At 31.2% G+C, this 2,082-nt stretch overlaps 1 protein-coding gene across 2 annotated transcripts in view; it reads left to right on the forward strand.

The window, feature by feature from the left end:
- The window catches only part of LOC105456987, a 16,629-nt gene extending 14,904 nt beyond the window's left edge, over positions 1 to 1,725 (forward strand). For both annotated transcript variants that reach the window (XM_011701373.1, XM_011701374.1), the window contains one exon: positions 295 to 1,725. In XM_011701373.1, coding sequence (XP_011699675.1) covers positions 295 to 348 — 54 coding nt within the window. In that variant the 3' untranslated portion in view covers positions 349 to 1,725. The remainder of the gene's footprint in view (positions 1 to 294) is intronic.
- The last annotated feature ends 357 nt before the right edge of the window (positions 1,726 to 2,082 follow it).

Genomic DNA, 2,082 nt, shown 5'->3' on the forward strand with positions numbered 1-2,082 from the left:
ACACACACACACACACACACACACACACACACACACACACACACACACACACATATATATATATATATATATAAAAGTTAGCCTAGACAAGGAATAGTTTGTTCTTCGAAACAAGAGAAAGTTCTTTAATAATCGAAAAATAAGAAATAAGTACTACCTTAGTTTCAGTAGAGACTACTCTGTGCTAGTTAGAAGATACGAAACATTAGAAGTAAAAAAAGGATTTTAGTTTACGAACTGCAATGGGCAAGGACAAAAGTATCTAATGAGGCATGCATGGTGTATTTTTTTTAGATAGCGTCGCATCGTCGCCCGCGTCGCACAGAAACGGACATCACCAATAAATAAGGGAAGATGAATTACCCGCGTATATGTCAAGAAACTAAGCAGTTTCATAAATATATTCACGCGTATCAAGCCCAAAAGAAAATTATTTATATTATTAAAATTTTAATTAGCTCGATATCACTGTTACGTTACATATATATCTTCGAAAGAAATTGTTTACATTGTTAAGATTTCAATTAGATCGATACGACCGTTTAGTTAAACATGTCGTATCCGAAAGAAATTATTTATATTAAGATTTAAATTAGCTTGATACGACTGTTTAATTACGCATTTCGTATTTGAAGGAAAAGATTTTAATTAGCTCGATATGATAATGGTTATAGCTACGCATCCGAATGAAATTATTTATATTATTTAGATAATTATTTATATTAACTTATAATTTTTTAAAAATAATCTTGATACGAGACCCACTTACTTGTAAAACTACGCATACGTCTCATAACTTCGCTGTCAATTATTTTTCCGTCAATAATGTGACAATCATGTTTTTCGCGTTACTATATAAAGACTTATATAATTCATTATAGAAACATATATTATAGCAACACTAAAAACATAGTTTTAAAATTGTTGTCGATATATCTGTTGCTATATCATTTATTTATGTATTTGAGTTATTGGAGTACGTTTTAAATATTCGTGAACTGCACACTGAAGCTTTTACGCATTAGATCATTTTCGTTCTGCAGACTACGTTTTGATGAACGTAGATAAACATGCAGTTTCGCCTCGAGATTACATCTTAATTCTGTATCTCGCGACGACGTTATTTTCGGTAGATAAGCACGAATGCTGCGTGAATTTTGTCGGTAACGCTCGTCGTCGTGTCGAACGTGGTGAACTAAGAGCGAAACTTCACTCCTCGTTTTATTGTCTGTGCTCTCAAAAAATCAATGATCACCTTGTAATCGGGACAGTTAAATAGTGAAAATGTGTCGAATGTATACACTATGAAATATCTGTCGCACCTGTTTTGATAGCGTTACAATTTATTTTTGTGAAATAAATGTCCGCAAGTTGAAACTAATCATGCTATTCGACTATTAATAATTATTAATGTTATTCAATTATTTTTACATCCCTAGTAATAAATCGCAACCGGAAACTATACAATACTATCAGTATCGATACATATATTCGGCGAGTATTTCATCTTATTTATCTTACTTGTGCGTAATGCGATTATAGTTTTAATTTATTTTATATTTTCCTAGTAACTTAATGCTGAGTTAATTTTGAGGTATTGATTATTTAAATTGCAAGTCAATGAATTTGTTTGTTATGTCGATTTATTATGTAAAGAATCAAATAGATAAATGTTGGCAGATGCCGAAAGAAATTCAAGACTGAATAAAATGTTTGAGACTGTGATTTACTTTTTTTTTACATAGCAATACACTTTTACAAGATTTCACCGATACTATTAATTTAGTTAATTAATTTTCAATATGCGTATATTAATTAATATAAAATGAAAGTTTTAGATTTATTCGGTAAGAGATTTACAGAGTAGGAGGAAAATGAAAAGCAATTTCGCACAGATAATCTGGTATAGTCAGTGGATATACATATGCAATCTCGCTAATTGACAGCTAAACGCTGAGATAGTCAGCGCAATTATTATTATTATGTTGGATAGTTTGGACGTGATTGCGATTGCAACAGAGTCGCAATGTCATCGAGAGTTTCGCTAGAGACGAATATAATTTTCTAATTGAGGATCTGTCG

The sequence above is a fragment of the Wasmannia auropunctata genome, unplaced genomic scaffold (assembly GCF_000956235.1).
Source record: "Wasmannia auropunctata unplaced genomic scaffold, wasmannia.A_1.0 LD335428.1, whole genome shotgun sequence".
Taxonomy (NCBI): Eukaryota; Metazoa; Arthropoda; class Insecta; order Hymenoptera; family Formicidae; genus Wasmannia; species Wasmannia auropunctata.